At 37.7% G+C, this 18,116-nt stretch overlaps 1 protein-coding gene across 3 annotated transcripts in view; it reads right to left on the reverse strand.

Moving 5' to 3' along the window:
- FAF1 (Fas associated factor 1) overlaps window positions 1-18,116 on the reverse strand; it is a 520,342-nt gene that overhangs the window by 28,941 nt on the left and 473,285 nt on the right. For all 3 annotated transcript variants that reach the window (XM_023258678.2, XM_019836981.3, XM_019836980.3), the window contains one exon: window positions 11,483-11,698. In XM_023258678.2, coding sequence (XP_023114446.1) covers window positions 11,483-11,698 — 216 coding nt within the window. The remainder of the gene's footprint in view (window positions 1-11,482; window positions 11,699-18,116) is intronic.

Below are 18,116 nucleotides of genomic sequence, written 5' to 3' on the forward strand. Positions count from 1 at the left end.
TAATCTCCCCCTGCTTGGCTGCATTTTTATCAATCTCATTTTAAGTACTGCAGCATCCCTTGACTATTCTTCTGGCTTTAGTCTTTCTTTATGTCAATTCATTTTTCCAGGCTTCCAGTGAGATAGAATGGAAAGAATCATTACCTTGATATTTAATTTCTACTTCCTGGCTATGTGATCTTGGTCGAAACACTTAACTTACAAGTTTCAGTTCCTGTATCTGTAAATGGGAATATTTGCTTGGTATAATAGATTTCGGACATGGGTTTGAAATCTTTTTGTGCCTTTAATTTTTTCAACTATAAAGTTAATACCAATTTCATAAGCTGGTTGTAAGGATTCAATTAGAGGATACCTGTGAAGTGCATAGCATAGTTACTGATACACAGTGGGAACTCAATAACTGGTAGATAGCCTAATGGTTGTCATTTAGAAAGAGAGGGGTTGCTGAAAGGAGGGAAGGAAGTCTGTTGTTTTATATGGGTTGGTCAGAAAGGGCCTCAATGAAAAGGCATCATTTGAGTAGGGACTTGAAGGACGTAAGGGCATGAGCAATATATATTTCTAGAGGAAGAAAGTGTAAGTGCACGGCCCTAAAGTGAGAAAATGTTTTGTTGTGTTTCACAAATACTAAGGATGCCAAGATGACTTGAAAAAATTGAGTGGGGTCAGAGAAATATACCAGGGAGTCACATCAGGGAGGGCCTTTCAAAAATTCAGAACTAGATGGGGAACTATTACAGGATTGGAGAAAAGAAGTGATGTGGTTTGCCTATAGAGGACTGACATTTATTGAGTACCTACAATGTGCCAGGCAATGTGAATTTACAAATTATGGAGTAATGTACAGGTAATTATTCTTACTTTGATGATACCATGATGACCATGTCACTACCTTGCTCAACAAATTTACATGAAATAAAGCCAAGTTGTCTTGCCTGGTATTCTGGGTTTAATACAATTCCCCTTTAGCCTTTTCCTAGAACTTGACTATATACAAACCCCATTTTTCAACTAATCTGGTTTGCATGCCACTATCTAGCCATGCCTTGTGCTTTCCAACATTAGCTTCTTTCTTCAAGCTGTCCTGGCTGCTGGAGAATGTTCTCCTCTTACCAGTTCACCAAAAACCCTATCCATCTCAAAAGTTTTGTTTATCTGCTCTACAAAGCCTTTCCTGATCACCCAGGTCAGCATGAATCTCGGTCAACTTCGACTTCTGTTGCCCTTTTTGTCTAACTACTCTTAGAATGAACTCACTGCATGAACTGCATTATGGGGATTATTTTTGTATGAGAAACCCAGGTATTCTCAAAGGCAAGGACCATGCCTTATTCCTTGGCACTTAACAGTGTCTAGAAAAATAAAAGTTTTCTGGTAAATAGAGTGTGAAATACAACTAAGTATATACTTTACCTACATCTGGCTGTGACTTTGGAATAGGAATTACAAAGACAATATGAAAAATCAGAGATGATGAAATCTTTTCAAATGTGTAAAACTGAGTTTCATTTACACATTTAAAGTATTTTTTTAGATGACAAACTACTTCCTTGGAATAAATCAGGGGGCATGATAGCATAGGGATTAGGAGCAGACTCTAGAGTCACACACTTAGGTTTGTTTCTGGTTCTGATATTTACTATGACATTGGGCAAGTTACTTAACCTCTTTTGTGCCTGAATTTCCCCATCTCAGTGAGGACAGGATGAATGTTTACCTTCAGAATAGTTTTTAGGATTAAATGAGATAATGCATGTAGGGTACTTAGATTAGTGCCTAGTATAGTAAAACCTCAATAAATACTATTATTTAAAAAAAATTTATGCTGAACATTTGGCTACTGGATAATCATCATGATCATTATCATTTTTAATATTTCATATCTCACAGTTTATAAAACACTTTTATATACATTGCCTTATTTGAGCCATGATATGGTCCTGGGAGAAGCAGAATTTATTGCTTCTGTTTCAAGACAACTGAGATTTAGAAAGGGGGTGTGCCTTGTTCAAGGTTGTACAGCTAATAAATGATCTTTTGATTCCAAGCCCAATGTTCCTTCCTCTATATCATTGCCTTTCTCTATTCCATCTCCTTAATCATTCCAACAATCAAGCACAGACACCTAAGAACTATGAGTTTTCTGACTGAGTCAGTGTGTAAGGCATTGTTAAGGCATAGGATGCTTCATCTCATTGCTTAAAAACAAAACTTATAATTTAGAAAATAATACATTTCAAAAAAAAGAAAATAATACATTTCTTAAACAAAATGACTAACCTGAAGAAATATCAACCACTCTTGCTAGAAATAGTATTTTCTCCCTTTAACTAGACTGCTAATATACCAGATTAGTTTCACATATAGACCTATTTAGAAGTAACTATATTATTCTTTTAAATGTTTTGTTATTTAGTTTTTTTCTGTAAATATTATATGAACAGTTTAGCAGATGACTTCAACCTATAAATTCAAGCGTCCTGTGGTCAAAATACGCCACAAGCATCTTTCCTTACAACATCACTTTTGGAAATAAAGCAATTGAGAGGCCTCGTCTCTAGTCCTCAGTGGTCATGAACTGGATGTATGCTCTCAAGCAAGCCATTGTACCTGAGGCCCCCACTTTCTCTAACTGGCACTATCAATGACTGCCTTGCTGCCTCCCAAAGCTGACGAGAAAAGGGATAAGGTAGCTCTGTGAGTGCATTTTGCACCTGAGTGACACCTGTTGGTTTCTCTCAGGCAAGCAGTTTTTTGTGGCTTAAGGATGAGACGAATGTGGTAGGGAAGTAACTGCATGGGAGGTGGGGAGCAGGGGAGAAGAAATGAGCAGGAAGAGGAGATGGTGTGAGATTGTGTATGCTTCGGTAAGGAGTTTGGACTTTCTCTGGTAGGCCATTAAAACGACTGGAGGGTTAAAAAAATTTTTTTTTAATGTTTATTTATTTTTGAGAGAGATAGATAAGGCTCAAAAAGGGGAGGGGCAGTGCACAAAAAAACATAAAATACCTACGAATAAATCTAATCAAAGAGGTGAAAAATCTATACACTGAAAACTATAGAAAGCTTATGAAAGAAACTGAAGAAGAAACAAAAAAATGGAAAAAGATTCCATGCTCCTGGATAGGAAGAACAAATAGTTAAAATGTCGATACTACCCAAAGCAATCTACATATTCAATGCAATCCCTATCAAAATAACACCAGCATTCTTCACAGAGCTAGAACAAATAATCCTAAAATTTGTATGGAAACAGAAAAGACCCCGAATAGCCAAAGCGGTTTTGAAAAAGAAAACCAAAGCAGGAGGCATCACAATCCTGGACCTCAAGCTGTACTACAAAGCCGTAATCATCAAGACAGTATGGTACTGGCACAAGAACAGACACTCAGATCAGTGGAACAGATAGAGAACCCAGAAATGGACCCACAAACGTATGGCCAACTAATCTTTGACAAAGCAGGAAAGAATATCCAGTGGAATAAAGACAGTTTCTTCAGCAAGTGGTGCTGGGAAAACTGGACAGCGACATGCAGAAGAATGAACCTGGACCACTTTCTTACACCATACACACAAAAAACCTCAAAATGGATGAAAGACCTAAATGTAAGACAGGAAGCCATCAAAATCCTTGAGGAGAAAGCAGGCAAAAACCTCTTTGACCTTGGCTGCAGCAACTTCTTACTCAACACATCTCCGGAGGCAAGGGCAACAAAAGCAAAAATGAACTACTGGGACCTCCTCAAAATAAAAAGCTTCTGCACAGCAAAGGAAACAATCAGCAAAACTAAAAGGCAACTGACAGAATGGGAGAAGATATTTGCAAATGACATATCAGATAAAGGGTTAGTATCCAAAATCTATAAAGAACTTATCAAACTCAACACCCAAAAAACAAATAATCCAGTGAAGACATGGGCAAAAGACATGAATAGATACTTCTAGTCACTTTTGACACTTCACGTCAAAAGACATGAAGAAGACATCCAGATGGCCAACCGACACATGAAAAAATGCTCAACGTCACTCATCATCAGGGAAATACACATTAAAACCACAATGAGATACCACCTTACACCTGTCAGAATGGCTAACACTAACAACTCAGGCAACAACAGATGTTGGCAAGGATGCGGAGAAAGAGGATCTCTTTTGCATTGTTGGTGGCAATGCAAGCTGGTACAACCACTCTGGAAAACAGTATGGAGGTTCCTCAAAAAACTCAAAATAGAACTACCCTATGACCCAGCAACTGCACTACTAGGCATTTATCCACGGGATACAGGTGTGCTGTTTCGAAGGGACACATGCACCCCCATGTTTACAGCAGCACTATCAACAATAGCCAAAGTATGGAAAGAGCCCAAACGTCCGTTGATGGATGAATGGATAAAGAAGATGTGGTATATATATACAATGGAGTTTTACTCGGCAATCAAAAATAATGAAATCTTGCCATTTGCAACTACGTGGATGGAACTGGAGGGTATTATGCTAAGTGAAATTAGTCAGAGAAAGACAAAAATCTATGACTTCACTCATATGAGGACTTTAAGAGACAAAACAGATGAGCATAAGGGAAAGGAAACAAAAATAATATAAAAACAGGGAGGGGGACAAAACAGAAGACTCATAAATATGGAGAACAAACTGAGGGTTACGGGAGGGGTTGTGGGAGGAGCGATGGGCTAAATGGGTAAGGGGCACTAAGGAATCTACTCCTGAAATCATTGTTGCACTATATGCTAACTAATTTGGATGTAAACTTAAAAAAATAAAAAATAAAATAAAAAAAAAAGAAGGGGAGGGGCAGAGAGAGAGGGAGACATAGAATCTGAAGCAGGCTGCAGGCTCTGAGCTGTCAGCACAGAGCTTGATGTGGGGCTTGAACTCATGTACCATAAGATCATGACCTGAGCCGAAGATGGAAGCTCAACCACCTGAGCCACCCAGGTGCTCCAAGAAGCCAGTGATCTTAAAAAGCAATGGCCATAAGAAAGCTTGGGTTTTAGTGTTGGCTCTCCTTTTATAATTGATCATGTGACATAAGTGCATCATCTTATTATGCTTTGATTCTTCCATCTGTAACATGACAGCATTGCTTTGATATCTCTGAGATCCTTTTCAAATATAGTAACGATTCCAATGTAATGTAATGATACATTATTTTGTCTGGTTTAGAGCATTTGGGTATTTTTAACATAAGTATCCATCATTGCTCTAAAGAAAGAATTCATTGCCATCATGCTTTCTTTAGCTGAAAGCCTTTCCTACCTCTTCTGCCTCTCTCCACTTAAGGTAATTACAGCAGATACTATTTATTTACTATGTGGTAGGGACAGTTTACATTCTCTTATTTCTTTCCACAACTCTCTGAGATAGATGTTATTATTTTTCTTTCAAAGAAAGAAAGGTGAAGAAATAAACATTCAGCATGGTCCAGTAAGTTGCTCAGTGTCACACAGCAGGTATCTGATGGAGTGGGATTCAGATACAGGTCGAACTGCAACCAAAACTTTTATTTTTAACTATGCTCTGTTTCTACTCAGCCAACATCTCTCTCTGCAAGACTCAGTTCAAATTTATTTCCTTTATAATGCCTTCCCTTACCACTGCAGGGTGAAATTACCTGTCTTTCCAACTGTAGGTATAATTTGTAATGCAATTTGCTTTATGTGTGTTTTCACTAGAATATGAACTCTTCAAGGTCAGTAACAATTTTTTATTTCTGTATCATTAGCGTCTGGTATGGAGGTTGGCAGAGTAGCTGCTCAGCAAATGTTTTGTCATATGGAAGAACAAATACATGAACGAAATACAAATTAAACTACTTCTATTTCCTTATGTTGGCAAAAAGGATATCCTTGTGTTATCGATAAAGTCAAACATCATCCAGCAGTAGTTTGTGGATACAGACTGTAAGTTCTACAAGGGCAAGAATTATGTCATTATTTTCCAGTCCTGTGTTTCCAGCACTGAGCTTAATGCTTAATGTAATAAAGGTGGATGGGTAACAGAGGAAGGAATCTGCACACCCTAAATTTGTAAGGTGTTCCCCCCACAAAGTTAATTTAAACAAACTTTTACTAACTAAGGGCCTACTCCGCTAGAAGCTTGTTTATATTCACTGTCTTGTTCCTTTAAACATTAGAAAGAGAAAGAAAAAGAATTATAAGTTATACTTATGGACGGGGAAAAACTAGAAAGCAGGAGAAAAATACAAATACGTTCATTACTTTGTTTTAGAATATAAAATGTCTGATACTGTATTTCTGAATGTATCCATGTTTGCCTGTTTGGGGAGTTCATAACTATAGGTCTGGAGGAAGAAATGCTCTCAGAGCAAGAATGAGGGCTGTGTGATTACATAAGTGACAAGGAACACAGGGCACCAGTCCTGAAGCCAATCTGCCATTACCATCCTCCTTTCCTAGTATTCTCCAGTCATATTATAAACAGAAAGACCACACTTTCCAGTTGCAGCTGGAGCTTCTCTGAGTTGGCAAAAGAAGGAAAACAGAGGAGACAGTAATGGGAAAGAGTTATGGTATAAAAAGAAAAGGAGGCGGGAAGAGTGGAAAGAAGGGAGGAGAATAAAAAGAGTAAAATGGGATTGGAAAGAACAGGAGGGGTGGGAAAGAAGGAGAGAAAAGGAAAGAGGAAGGTTGGGGGATACTGACAACCTCACACTGAGTGGCACTGGGCCAGTACCCAGTAGGTCCAGAGGGGAACTGAGAAGATGGCAGGGGCCCCTTACTGACTCTGAGGCAGGGGGAGTAGTAAGTAGTAGGGGTTAGGATCATTCCTTAACTTTAGGACTCAACTACGTCACTACCAACTACCTTGCAATGCCCAAGTAAGCAAATGGGCCACTGATGTTCACATGGCTCTAACACATCCAAGAGGTATGGCTTAATGACTAAAGCTCTGGTAGTGAATACTACTTCTCTTGGTAACTGTTATGAGCAAAACAGAAAGCAAAACAACAACAAAAATCAAATAACTCAATGTTCCCAGCACCTTGACAATCAGCTTTGCTGGGAAAGGCCTGTGTCTGCTGCTATTTTGCTTGTCCCACAGTGCTTAATTCAGTGGCATACCCACCAGACATTTAGTAAATAGTTGGACAGCTGGGAAATCTTAACATGAAGTATTGTTTTGATTGGAGGGTGGGGGCACAGAAGAACGTTTACCATCCTATGGTGAGAAATCAGTCTCTGCTTTGTGGAGAAAAGGTTGAAGACACAATAAGACTCCTGGAGTTAAGTCTTATGTTATTTGTTATTAAAGAGGTGAGGTCTTAAGATGTGCTTTTTAACAGTCTTTAGTTTGGTTGTAATTTAAGATGACTTTTACAAATTAGATCCTAATCCTTGCAGACACAGATGGCTGTTACAGAATAGCCTTGCAAAAACACTAGTCGTTTGACTTGAAAGAGCAGTTAGAAAAGGATGAAGGGCTATTAACTCTCACCCTACCCCTGGCTCTAGGAGGTCTAGTGAGTCCTGGGTGGGCTTTCTGGGTTTAGGTCTGGGTCTGGAATCTGGGTGGGCCTATGGCATCTGTTCTTATTTGGAACAGCTTCTCTAGTTCACTCTGGAATCAGAGATTTAGGAACAGACCGAGATCATTAACATTTCACAACAGCAAGTAAATGGTTATGTGTGAGGTACCATTCTGGGAACTTCAGGGGAGATAGACATGAACATGATATGGACAGCCTTTGTAAGAAATCATAGAACAACAGGAAAAGTGATATGAGAGAGGGATGTACAAACTGCAATGGGTACAGAGCTGAGGAGCCTGGGAGAAGGGGAGGGCTTCTGAGAGAGCATCGATGACATTTGAGCTGGGCATTAAAAGATGACATCAAACAAGCCAGGAAAAGTGGGAGAGTGGATATTCAAGGAAAAGAGAACAGAGTATACAGAAGCAAAGAGGCAAGAGAGTCTCGTGTCTTTTGTGAATAGTGAGCAATTTCATCTCCTGGTGATGGAAATAAGTAATGAAAGGCAAAGCTTAAGGTGGGAATGGTAGGTATGGGTCAGATTATGGAGAGTTTTTGAAAACATTCTAATGGGTCTATCCTTATCCTAGGTCCATAAGGAGCTATTAATGAGGTTTTCTGTTTGTTTGTTTGTTTGTTTGTTTTAAACAAGAAAGGGAATGATCAGAATAGGTTTTTAGAAAAATCCTCTTACAGAAGCAAGCCTCTGGTTAAACTTTTCCTCTGGGGAGCTGGGCCCAACTTGATCTAAACTGGCCTTGGGATAGGGTTTGAGATAGAAATGGGGTTAGGTATGAAAGGAACATTAGAAGAGCCTGTTAACAAGATTGAATAGCATTCTTCAGCAGTGTAAAGAGTGAATGCTTGAGATCTAAATGAAGAGCAAATTTTCTTGGGGAGCTTGGGTGGCTCAGTCGGTTGAGCATCTGACTCTTAATTTTGGCTCAGGTCATGATCTCACAGTTGTGAGATCGAGCCCTGTGTTGGGTCGAGCTCTGCACTGGGCATGGAACCTGCTTGGGATTCTCTCTCTCCCTCTCTCTCTGTCCCTACCCTTTGCACTCTCCCCCTCTCTCTCAAAATAAATAAATAAACATTAAAAAAAGAGTAAATTTTCTCTAAAACTAGGTGACTGACCCTCGATTTAGGGCAAATCCATAGTTAACATAGTCTGTACTGAAAAGGCTGAGTGTTCAGTCAGTAGAGCTCAAGGTAGGCAGATAGCAGGCCCAAAAACCTCTGCATTTCACTTCACAGTTCCCTTGCTTATTTACAACAGCAACTTTGTACAGTCTACATTTCTACCATATAGTCATTAATACTAACCATAAAACTCAGCCTTTTTAGAGATTGTTCCTCTCTCTCTATCTCAAAAATAACTAAAAAAAAAAACCCATTAAAATAAAAAGGGGTGCCTGGGTGGCTCAGTTGGTTAAGCGTCCAACTTCAGCTCAGGTCATAATCTCATGGTTTGTGGGTTTGAGCCTCGCGTTGGGCTCTGCGGTGACAGCTCAGAGCCTGGAGCCTGCTTCGGATTCTGTGTCTCCTTCTCTCTCTGCCCCTCCCCTGCTCCTATGTCTGTCTGTCTGTCTCTCTCAAAAATAAATTAAAAAATTAAAAAAAATTTTTTTAGAGCTTGTTCCCCCCACGCTACTCCCAGTAATTGGGTTTAAAAATTAATTTGAAAAAAAAAAGTTTAATTTTAAAAGCCAGCAGCTCCTTACACTTTCTCTCTTTTAGTACTTTCACTTTCAGATGAAAGGCCCAGAAGAGGAGTGCCTTAAAACCAAGGGTTGGGATTTTAGAAGTCCTCATCACAAGGAAAAAAAAAAATTGTTAACTATGTGTGATGATGGATATTAGCTAAACCTACTGTGGCTATCATTTCGCAATGTTCACAAATATTGAATCATTATATTGTACACTTGAAACTGATATAAGGTTATATGTTAATTATACTTAAATTTAAACAAGCAAACAAACAAACGAGCTGGGAGGGACTAAGTTAGTTCCTAAGTTTTGTTAAGTTCTTTAAGAGAGATGTTCATCACAGAACATAAGTATGAGAACCAGGCTGATCTTGAACTCCTTGACAGGGGTTCTTTCCTAAGTGTTCACACACTTAGAATTTAACTTCAGTGTCAGAATTCAAGTAGTTTTTTACTTGGCCATGCAGTCCACAGAGCACGTACATGCATGTGTTCCCTGGGACATGTTTGTGTGTGTTATATATAACAAAGAGGAAGAGATTGGAGCAGTAGGTGGGGCTAGTGAGAGAGGAACCAATGGCTAGCACCTGGAGTCCATTCCAGTGTCCTTGGCTGAGATATAAGTAGTAGGATCCTCATCCCACCTAGGGATTTTGTGGCTGAGTGGTAGAGCTAAACATATACCACTGGTTTCTGTCTCTACTCTGCAAATCTGACAGCCACTGTGAGGGACTAAGATGAACCTTAATTAAATTCTTGCTTTTGTGTTTTAGATGAAGTCTAAGTTATTAGAGTTTACATTATTGGATCAAAATGGAATCAAAGAATATTAAGATTTACTATGTATCCTAGAGGTAAGCTAGTCTAAGCCCTATCCCAGTTAAAGCAGGAACATCAGGAATGAATCCTTCCCCATGTATGTCCAGTAATGCTGGAAAGGGATCATTCAGTAGTACATGGTTATCTCCAATGACAGGAAAATCACTACTTCATGACCCAAGATATTCCCTTCTTAGAAAATACTTCCCTATATGGGGCCAAATTCATCTCCTGTAACTTTGAAATCACTGGTCCCAGTTCCGTCTTTGGAGCCTTACAAAGTAAGATCTCTCTTTTTCATGGCAGCCCTTCAAGTAACTGAAGACAACAATCATGTCTCCCATAGCCTTTCCATCTCCAGAGGAAATGTTCCTCAAATGACAGGATTTCCAGTTCCCTCATCTTCCGATCAGCTCTGCTCTAGACATGCTCTTTTTTCTTCAGGCTTCAGCATGGAGTCTAAGGACTGTTTGAGGGGGAGTTTATTTTGTACACAGCTGAACAGGACCATTAAACTATCTTCTTGTTGGGATTATACCTCTAAAAATGCATCTAGCATTTTGTTAGCAGCCACAACACATTAATGCTTATTCAGCTCAATTCAACAATAACTTCTGCTAAGGCATGGTCTTTCCAGACCAAACATGAGTAATTAATTTTCTAAATCTAATGTGGGAATCTATCTCTAAATATTTCTGTAAAATTTCTATAGGTTTATTTTTGTCTATTGTTTTAGTATTTTAAGGTTTTTTTTAAATCTTGTTTTTCATAATCTATAAATCTGATAAAGTCTTAAAAGCATGGTGAGTAATAAAGGATTGAATATAGAACTTCCTGGTCTACTCTAGGTGTCACTTTCTGGACACCACCATTTAGTCAGCAATGAGACTACCTAAGTATAGAGTTACATCTCTATTTTGCCCCAGAATACATTAGAGACTATCAAATACTTTGCTGAAATACAGATACATAATGAGTATAAGTCATTTTCTGTGACTTTCCAGGATAGCAAAAACTGTCAAATCACAAAAAAAACTCTTGGTTTAGCATGACTTGTTCTAGTGAACCTATAATCGTTGACCCTGATCAAACTGTTAAGCTGATAAGCACACAATTCTCAGATCTACTCTGAGGTATATAGAGATGAGATCTTGGGAAAGATCTTGAGTCTGTATACAGATGCTTAAATAGGGGAAATAGCTAGGAAGGAAGAAAGATTTAGTACCTAATTTCTCACATAGGCTCCTGGGACATGTCTGTTGGCTTGGGAAGACATACCTCCTCCAAAGTCTGAGAAGAGAATGGTGTGTGCAACAAAGTACTCCTAGGCATGTGGTTTTGTAGTAGGCTGTACCATTGGACTTTTCTTGGACTACTTTGTCCAACCCTAATGATGGGATATCTCCCACTGGACATATTTCCTAAAATAGGCATGTGAACTTACGTCTCTCCTTGGAAAGGTACTCAGTAACTTGAACTCGTCCCATGGAAATCCTTTGGAAGCTACAAAATCAAAGACAATCTGGAGCTTATTGCTGGCCAGGAACCGCCGCTCAAGGAACTCGCCACTGGGGGTCCGGATCCGCAGTTTGCTCACAGGTTCAGCATTTTCTTCCTTTGGCTCTGGAGGCAGGGCCTGCTCTAAGGAGAGTCGAATGGCCTAAAGAGGGAAAAAAATCAGGTGTCAAAGTGTGTCACAGAAAAGACTGTGGAGAGTGGGGCAGGGAGAGACTAGAAAGAAGCTGCTGCTTTCTAGAAACTCATCAAAAAGTTATTGCCCTTTATTAACCAAGCCTGATGCTTGAACAATAGAATCATGTATTTTTCATTTTCTTAATATTAGCCCAATAAGCAATTAATTAAAAGAAATCCCACTTTAATGACATATTAGTAAATTGATAGGTAACCACATAGAAAAGAAATGTAATTTGTTTTTTACTGAAGGGCTCATGGGTATCAAATACCCAAATTGCCTCCTTTGTAGGTTATGAATTAAGGCTATTAGAAGCATTTACAAAAGACATACAAGTAAATAATATATTTGAAAAGCATACATTTTCCAAGTCAAAATGACTGAAGAGTTTGTAGAATACTAGATATTATATGAACATGAAAATGGACTGGAAAGATTCACTTGAGGTGATGAACAACTTTGGAAATAGTGGTGATGGCTGCACAACATTGTGAATATAATTAATGCCACTGAATTGTACACTTAGAAATGGTTACAAAGGCAAATTTCTGTTGTATATATTTTACTACAATAAAAACAAAGTGGAATGGAATGAAAAGAAATTCAAATGTTAGCTTTATTGGAGGCAGAAGACCGCAGACCTATTTTCAGCCTTGTCACTAACTTGCTGTGGGACTTGGCCAAGTTCCAATTTCTGGACCTAGAGATGTCCAAAATTCTTTACTTCACAGGTAAAAATACAGACTTAAACAGATGGAGTAAACTGTTGAGATCTGATGGCTAGAGTTGGGCTGAACCTAGGTTTCCAGGTTCACAACCTACAGTATTGCATTGTTTCATATTCATGATACTCCATTGGAAGGAAATTAGAAGGTCTCTGATATAGGAATCTATGGCAGAAATTCACTAAAACCTTATTGTCTCTGGTACTCGGGAGGCATCTTATAAGTAAGCCTGCCATTAGTATGCTCAGCCTTATATTTATATTCTTGCCTGGTTACTTTGACATTTCCATGTTCCCAATTTGTCATCAATAGAAAAACAAAATATTCCTTCAATTTATCTGTGACTATTATAACCAAGTAACATGAATGAGAGAAATTGGAATTTATATTCTCTAAATCCTCAACAGCAATTTTCATTTTTTAATAAAAGTTTATTTGATAGAGGGAAAGAGAGAGAGTGAGCACAAGCTGGGGAGGGGCAGAGAGAGAGGGGGAGAGAGACAGAATCCTAAGCAGGCTCCACACTGTCAGCACAGAACTGAACTATAAATAATAAAGGGGAACTATAAATAAAAGATACAGAATATCTAGAAAACAATGATTGTTGAAATCCATCATGTTGGAATTAATGGGACTCATCCAAGGCAGTGCTCAGAGGAAATTCATAGCCTTAAAATTCTTCTATTATCAGAAAAGAAAGAACAAAAATAAGCTCAGTTGGCAGGGCATGCAACCCTTGATCTTGGGGTTTGTAAGTTCAAGCCCCATGTTGGGTGTAGAGCTTACTTTAAAAAAAAAAAAAGACTAGGGGGAAACACTAGGGGGAAAAAGCCAACAAAGTAAGTGGGAAAAAAGCTTAGAAGAAAATAATAATAAAGCTAAAGCATACAGGAATGCATTAGAAAAAAAATACATAGTTAACCAATAAATAAGCTGGTTCTTTGGAGAAAATCAATAAGCTTCTACAAATAAAAAGAAACGCATAAAAATGTTAACCTATAGAGGGTGGGGAAAACAGGGTGGAAGAAATAATGTGTTTAAAATAACCAGCAAAGAAACAAAGTTTGTTCAGACACCAATATAGATAAGAAACTAATTTTGTGTCATTCAGGATAATTTGGTTGGTTCTAATACTGATTTTCAAAAAAACCATTAAGAATTTCTGTAGTGTAGGGGCGCCTGGGTGGCTCAGTCGGTTGAGCGTCTGACTTCGGCTCAGGTCATGATCTCGCAGTCTGTGAGTTCAGGCCCCGAGTCGGGCTCTATGCTGACAGCTCAGAGCCTGGAGTATGCTTTGAATTCTGGGTCTCCCTCTCTCTCTTTCCCTCCCCCACTCATGCTCTGTCTCTGTCTCTCTCTCTCTCTCTCTCTCTGTCAAAAATAAATAAACATTAAAAAAAAAAAGAATTTCTGTAGTGTATAGTGAAAGCTATTTTTCTCTATGACTCTGAAGTCATTTTCTTTCTTGAGGCATTGGATAATACCATCTACCTTAAAGGGGATAATAAAAGATGGGAATTACAAACATGATATATGTGAAGTTCCTAGTGTGGTGTTGGATACATAGTAGGCTTTAGTGAATGGTTGCTTGGGTTGCTTGCACTGGTTAAATAGTTCTATATTCTTGTTTTTTATATGGGGGAACTGATAACCCAGAAATGGAGACATAAGAAATATAATTCAAAAATCAGAATAATAGGAAGTTAAACCAGTTACTCTTGCCTTTTCTCCTTTCCTTTCTTTCCTTCTTTGGCTAGCATGAGGGAATTTACTTAATATTGGTGTTCTGATCAGCAACCAGTTTCAGCTGAACATTTTCAAATATTAAGTTATTTTAGTAATATTGTCATATATTAATAACCCAATGAATAGATAAACCTGTGTATATCAAAATTAAATTCCAGTTGTACTATGTCTATTACAGCATTCTCCATACTGTACCATAGTTATTTGTTTAATGTCTGGCTTTCTCACTAGCTTACAAGTTCCTTAAGAGTATGGAAAATGTCTTACTGCTTATTGCAAGAGTAGCATATAGCACAAAATATATGCTCAATATGTATTTGATAAGAGAAGGAATAAACTAACATGTTAACTGAAATGATACATACAAAAGTATTTAGTATGGTGATAAGTACACAGCATGTGCTAAATAAATGCTAAAAGAATCTGAATCTCAGGGGCTCTACTCCTAGTAACCAAGAACTCATCACTCCTTTCTCTGAGGTATGACTCCCTCCAGCATCAACTTCCAGACTAATTTTCAACATACATGTTCCTTAAGGGATACCCAAAAGTTGCTTGTAGGAATAAAGCACCTCTGTGGATTAGAGTTATATATATTTTCTAAACTGTTAAATGGGATCATTTGACTATTTCTAACACTGTGATTCTTTAAAACTATGTCTTTTATGGCCGATGTTCATCACCACTTGCCATCAGGGAAATGCAAATCAAAACTACAATGAGATATCACCTCACACTGGTCAAGAATGGCTAAAATCAACAGTACAAGAAACAACAGGTGTTGGCGAGGATGTGGAAAAAAAGGAACCCTCTTTCACTGTTAGTGGGAAAGCAAACTGGTGTGGCCACCTGCAAAACAATATGGAGGTTCCTAAAAAGTTAAAAATAGCACTAACCTATAATCCAGCAATTGCACTGTTGGGTATTTACCCAAAGAATACAAAAACACTAATTCAAAGGGATACATGCACTAATTCAAATGATACATGCCCTATGTTTATACAGGAGCATTATTTACAATAGCCAAGATACGGAAGCAGCATACATGTCCATCAATTGATGAATGTATAAGGAAGATCTGGTGTATATATACAATGGAATATTATTCAGCCATAAAAAGAATTAAATCTTGCCATTTGCAATGACATGGATGGAGCTAGATGGCATAATGCTAAGTGGAATAAGTCAGTCAGAGAAAGACAAATACCATATGATTTCACACATATGTGGAATTTAAGAAACAAATGAGCAAATGGAAAAAAATGAGAGGGAGAAAGAGACAAACCAAGAAACAGACTCTTAATTACAGAGAACAAACTGATGGTTACCAGAGGGGAGGTGGGTGGGGCGATGGGCTGAACAGGTGATGGGGATTAAGGAGTACACTTGTGATGAGCACCAGGTGATGCATGGAATTGCTGAATGACTATATTGTATATCTGAAAATAATATAACACTGTGTGTTAAGTAATTGGAATTAAAATAAAAACTTAAAACTATGTCTTTGAGTTAAAAAATATTTTTCCTGATTATAAAAGTAATATATAACCTTTGGAAAAAGAAAAATATTACAATTAATTTCCAGATTCACCATCCAGAGATAGCCACTGCTACCATTTGATTTTTTAAACCATTAATTTTTTAAACCATTTTTTAAGTGTATAATTTAGTGGCATTAAGTATATTTACGTGTTGTATTACCATCACCACCATTTATTTCTAAAACTTTTTCATCATCCCACTCTCCATCAATTTTCCATGCATAGTTTTATATAAATATATATTTAAATCTTTTTTAAACAAAATTTTAATCAGTGATATACTGTATAAAACTTTATGTTTTGTTCAAAGCCATATGTTCTGTCATTTTAAAGTTTTTTATTGAAATATGCTATGAAAAGGTACAATGTATATAGTGTGCAACAGTATACAACTTGATAAATTTTCAAAAAGTGAACATACCCATATAACTGGCCATCAAAAGTCCTTTTGCCCCTTCCTGAAAATTATCTTTCTCAAAGTTAATCACTATCCTGACTGCTAACACTGCAGTTTAAAAAACTTTAACAATTAAATGCTATGTATGGTTAGGAAACAGGCTTTGGGTATGACAGACAGAGGTTCAAATCTTGACTCATAGGCATATAACAGTCTTTATGAACTTCAGTTACCCCGTATAATAAATAGGGCCAATAATACCTTCCTCACAATTTTTTTTGTATAACATGTAGTAATGTTTGTAAAACATCTAGCAAGTGCTAACACATGGCCAGCACTCAATAAGTGCCTAGCATTGAACCTCACGCTGTAATACGGTGCTCAACAGATGACAGTTGTTGTTGTTGTTATCATTATCGTTATTATAATCCCTCTGCACCTACTTTAAATCAGAACTTAACGTGATATTTCCTGGTTTCTCCTCCTGTTCTTCCCTTTAATCCACCTGTATGCTTGCCTTCTATTTTGACATTTCCCTGCACACTATAACAACAGATGCTACATTATTGTCTGAACTCAACCAATTATACTACAGAAGAATAAACAACAGTAGCTCATTACCCCACTCATTGTGCAGACAATATCTGCTTCCTCAATGCACCTAGTCTCCAGGGCTTTTCCCCAGAATGAAAACAGACCTCAGATATCCCACACCAGTGGTCCCAATGTGGAAAACAATGAAGAGATATTAGGTAAGTTGGCAACCTTGGGATGTGAATACCCAAGTTTTACTGGCAAAAAAGAACAAACATACATCAGTAGCTAAGTTTCAAATATACTGGCTAAAAACAAAGGCCTCATATAAGTAAACACTGTTGTAAAACAATGACATAAAGGACACCTACACTTGAATAGCAGTCATAGTAAACACCATTGTTAAACTTCAATTTGATTTGCTCAACAAATATAATTTTTTATTTGCATTATTTTAGGTTTGTAACAAAACAAGGAAACCTAGTATAAGTTGGAAATATAAATTGATCTTGGACTTTTTGTTTGACTAAAAAATATGAATACTCAAAGCATTCACATTTGAAGGATGAGAAATGGGGACTTCTTTGAAGTGAAATTAGGAACTATAGATAGATACCCAGAAAAGACAGTTTCTATGCACTTACATTTTTTAAACAGGAAAAATAATATATTCTTACACCAATCTCTTACAGTAGGAATCAAAGACTGACTTAATTTACATACACAACATGCATACATAAATACATGCATATACACATTATCTTCTGGGCTTCTGAGTACCCGTCATACTCACATATACAACAATTTATAGCTAGTTGAAAGAGTTTGAAATAGGCTAAAGCTAACAGTCATTAATTCCGTAAATTCTTACTGAGCGCCTTCTATATGCCAGCCATTGTTCTAAATGATAGGAAAATAGCAGTGAACAAAATAGATGAAAAAAATTCTGCTTATGTGGAAACTATATTTTAGTAGGGTGGAAGAAAGACAACAAATACACACATAAGAAAATGTATAGTTTGTCACAAAGTGATGAATGCTATGGAGAGAGTACAGGGAGGCTGGTAGGAGGGAGGGGTACAACTTTAAACTCTGTAAGCCTCAATAAGTAAAAACTGTAGGCCAGTAAGCAAAGGGCTAAAAGAGAGAGGGAGTCACATGGACATTTAGGTCAGAGAGAAGCATCGCAGGCAGTAATCACAGTAACTGTCAAGCCCTGGCGCCTGGCCTGACTGCAGAATAGCAAGGCAGCCAGTGTGGCAGGAGCAGAAAGATCAGGGGGAGAAGGGGATGCAGTTGATTAGAGAGGAATCAAAGGAGAAGGGTGAGTAAGTCATACATGGCTTTGAGTAGCCCATGTAATAATTTTTTTCCTAATTTTAAAATTGGGGTATAACTGATATACAGTAAAAACCTGTCCCTCTAAGTGTATAATTTTGTGA

The sequence above is a fragment of the Felis catus genome, chromosome C1 (assembly GCF_018350175.1).
Source record: "Felis catus isolate Fca126 chromosome C1, F.catus_Fca126_mat1.0, whole genome shotgun sequence".
In the NCBI taxonomy this organism is placed as follows: domain Eukaryota; kingdom Metazoa; phylum Chordata; class Mammalia; order Carnivora; family Felidae; genus Felis; species Felis catus.